Source organism: Ixodes scapularis, unplaced genomic scaffold (assembly GCF_016920785.2).
Source record: "Ixodes scapularis isolate PalLabHiFi unplaced genomic scaffold, ASM1692078v2 PGA_scaffold9__187_contigs__length_104089568, whole genome shotgun sequence".
Taxonomy (NCBI): domain Eukaryota; kingdom Metazoa; phylum Arthropoda; class Arachnida; order Ixodida; family Ixodidae; genus Ixodes; species Ixodes scapularis.
Genome location: NW_024609884.1, coordinates 36,235,675 through 36,239,158, shown reverse-complemented (window position 1 = coordinate 36,239,158; position 3,484 = coordinate 36,235,675). Strand labels below are relative to the sequence as shown.

The window sequence follows — 3,484 nt, the reverse complement described above, 5'->3', positions numbered from 1 at the left end:
CTGAGCAATCGACCCCTTTCTCCTCCACTCCTACGCTCCTGGAGGGGGAGGAGCCCGTGGACATTCGTTTGCTTCCTTGTATGTATCGTGAGTGTCTGTATTTTGGGTACAGCTCTCAAGTAGCAGCCGAATGGGTTAAATCTATTTCGCGGCAATGGAGACACGGCCTACACCTCGTCCGTCGCATCTCCCATCGTCTGGGCGGCGCGGGAGAACGTATCGCCAAGATTCTAGTCACGTCCGTCCTTGCTTCGAAGGTGGCCTATGCAGCGCGTTTCTACTCCCTCAAACGAGTCCATTTCGACAAGATTGCAACGCTGTATAACGAGGCCCGCCGAACCATCCTCGGACTCCCTCGACACACGCGAACGTCAGAGCTTCGCAAGTGCCTGCACCTCGTCGACCTTCGAGAGACACTAGAGCAGCAACTCGACATCCACATGGCCCGACTTGAGCATACGCTCCAGGGGAGGGCAGTTGCTCGTTTCATTGGAGTAGCTGTAACGAACATAAACGACCTGCCGCCTACCAAGCCTCCATGGGATCTTATTGATCTCACGCAACATGCACGGCCTGTCCCGCGAAATATGGGTGCCAAGCGCCACGCCAAGCGTCGGGAGCATTATGCTCGTCAACACCAAGCCGAGGTCACCGCATTATCTCAGGACCCTGCATAGGTCATCGTGTATATGGATGCTGCCCTGCACACCTCCGGTTGCTCTGCGACAGCTGCGGTGTTCCCGTCCCATGATCCTGCACAGCGCGATCCTATCGTTGTTGCAAACACCAACATGACCCCTTCATCGCCCGAACAAGCCGAAGCCCGCGCCGTCCTCCTCGCCCTCCAGACGTATGAGGTCAGGAATCCAGGGCCCGGCACGCTTACGGTGTTCACAGACTCTCAGAGCACGATTCGCGCGCTTAAAACGCATCTACTCACATCAAGTCCGACAATTGCCGCTATTTACGACACTGCACTTCGCCTGTACCGCCATCGAAGAGTCCGAGTCAGCATACGCTGGGTTCCAGGACATGCGGGAATTGACGGCAACGAGAAGGCCCACAAGGCTGCATTGGAGGAGCTGCATAGAGATTTCCCCTCCTCCCAGCGGACCTTACCGGTGCCTCCCGCGTCGCCCAACGATGACCAGTTTCCCGAAGACGAGGCCTACGTCTACGACCCAGTCGATGCTGTTCGCCTCGTCCGTCGGGACTGGAAACGCCGACTCGACGCCTCTTGGACCCCAGAACAGTTTCCAATACCCGAAAACACCTTCCGTAGGCACCAGATGGTCCTGCTTCGACGCATTAGGACAGGTGGAGCGGTCACGCCTCATCATGTCTATCGCTTCGAGCTGACCCGGCAACGTAAACTCGACCCGTACTATGTCCCACCAGACCCTCGCTGCCAGCGATGCAAAGACCCAGATGCCCTCCCGAAACTTCACCATCTCATTTGGGAGTGCGCAGCTCTGGTTGCCCAGCGTCAAGAAGCCTGGGCTACTCTTCTTCCTGAAGACCTTCCAACGACCATGAAAGAATGGGCGCATCCTGCCGGCGACTCCGAGCGCCGGACGAGGGTCCTGGCTTCCCTCCTCGACTTTGTATGGCGGAGCGGACTTGGGCCCTCGTTATAATGAAACACATCATCATTTCACGCCGCCAAGGACGTAGACGCCACGCTTGAGAGCGACCACGCCGCGTCGGTCCCTTGGGCTGGGGTCGCACTGCTCATTCATCGTGCGGGGGATGGCCTGCGGACGCGAGTCGCCGCGGTGTTCGTGGTTCGGGTGGCGCGTGCCGAGTTTCTCTTTGAACTTGTTGCCCCGCGCCATTCGGGGCACGGATTTCGCGGTGGCTCGCGCCCAAATATGTCTGGGGGCTGTCTTTTGTGTGGTGTCGGACCGGCGTGGCCCCCGCTTTGGGGACTGGCGTTTGTCCTTGGTTTAAATAAACGTTGTTCTCACCTCTCACCTCACCTTTAGTTTTTTTTTTTTTTTTTTTTTTCTTGGAGCCGGAAGACTTGTCTTCAAAACTGCTAGAAAGCGCGTATTTGGAGAACTAACCTGAGCCGTAAATTGCGGGGATCTCTAGCACCCTTAAGGAGTAAACCGCGTAAAAATAGCAAGGTCTTGGTCGTTCTGAAGGCGTTATGCGGCGCGCGTTAACGGCGCGGTGCCAAACTCTGGTCGGAGTTGAATTTCTCGCGTGCAGTTCACTTTGGCGAGCGATCCAGGCAACTCAGCGTCGGACGCACACTTACGCATCGTATTTTGCAGTGACTGGATAAGAACACGGATCCCGACTTCGGCACGTGTCACGCAAGAAACAGCCCGAGCTGCCAAGAAAACACCCCTTGACGACATCGACTTCCGGCCATAGCAAGACACCCGACTTCCTGGCCCAACCCAATATAAGAGGCGCCCTACGACTGTCCACGAAACTTTGGCGGGCGATCCAGGCCACTCGGCATCGGACGCACACTTACGCATCATATCTTGCAGGTACTGTTGCGTTTCGTTACTTCCTTGTTTTTGCGTGGATCGCCTGCTGAATTCCGCAGTGTTAGCTTGTGCCGCCCAACAAAATCAGTATGGCGGATAAACAGCCTAGCATTGTAAAAGAACTGGCAAACTTTTGACTGAACTGACGATGAAAGTAGACAGTATGAATAGCAGTGTCAAAACAGAGCTGGAAGGAATGTCCCAATCAATGACATTTATGAATAAGGGCTTTGAAGAGTCCAAGGTAACGATGGGTAACGTAACCAAAGAAGTAAAAGAACTGAGAACTGAGCAGCAGCAAATGAAAAAAGAAAACAAGGATCTTAACAAGCAGCTCGACGACATGAAGCGTAATCTTGTTGAAATTAAACAATACAGTTGAAGAAATAATTTGGAGATTAAAGGAATTCCACACAAACCAGAAGAACGCCTAAGCACAATGATCACTTAGATCGGGAGAAGATAGGAGCTCAGATTGCTGACTCAGATATAGATGTGATCCACCGTGTTCCCACGAAAGACAAAAGAAGACCTAATGTGATTGTTAGGTTTATCTCCCACAATATCCGTGATAAGGTTCTAGCGGCATCGAAAAAGCGCAGACTGACAACGTCAGATTTTGGATTTGAACACTCGGTACCAATCTACGTGAACGAACAACTGTGCCCAGAAAACAAAGTGCTGCTTGGGAAGGCAACTCAAAAGAAGGGAAACAACTGGAAATTTTTGTGGGTATCTCAGGGAAAAATACTAATGCGAAAGGCTGAAAACGCTGGTGTGATACAAATCATGAACGAAGCTGATCCCCAAGCAGCACAATTCACCGGTTCAAGCTTGAGCCCGCTTGGGCAGCCGGGGAAAGTTTCCCCAGCCCAAGCACCGTTTTGCTCCAAGGGGCAAGCTAGCCCCAGCCTGGCTAGCCGGCCCGGCAGTTCAGTGGGGGTTCCTTGTACAGCCAAGCTTGGCTAAACGGTGTAAAA

At 53.4% G+C, this 3,484-nt stretch overlaps 1 protein-coding gene across 1 annotated transcript; it reads left to right on the top strand.

The window, feature by feature from the left end:
• The first annotated feature begins 791 nt into the window (after window positions 1–791).
• LOC120844918 lies at window positions 792–1,637 on the top strand. Its single transcript, XM_040216933.1, has one exon. It carries the CDS (start codon window positions 792–794, stop codon window positions 1,635–1,637), a length of 846 nt encoding a protein of 281 aa, XP_040072867.1.
• The last annotated feature ends 1,847 nt before the right edge of the window (window positions 1,638–3,484 follow it).

Bases quoted from the DNA above. Each gene is read 5' to 3' on its own strand.
- LOC120844918 (XM_040216933.1), top strand. From the start codon at position 792: ATGACCCCTTCATCGCCCGAACAAGCCGAAGCCCGCGCCGTCCTCCTC.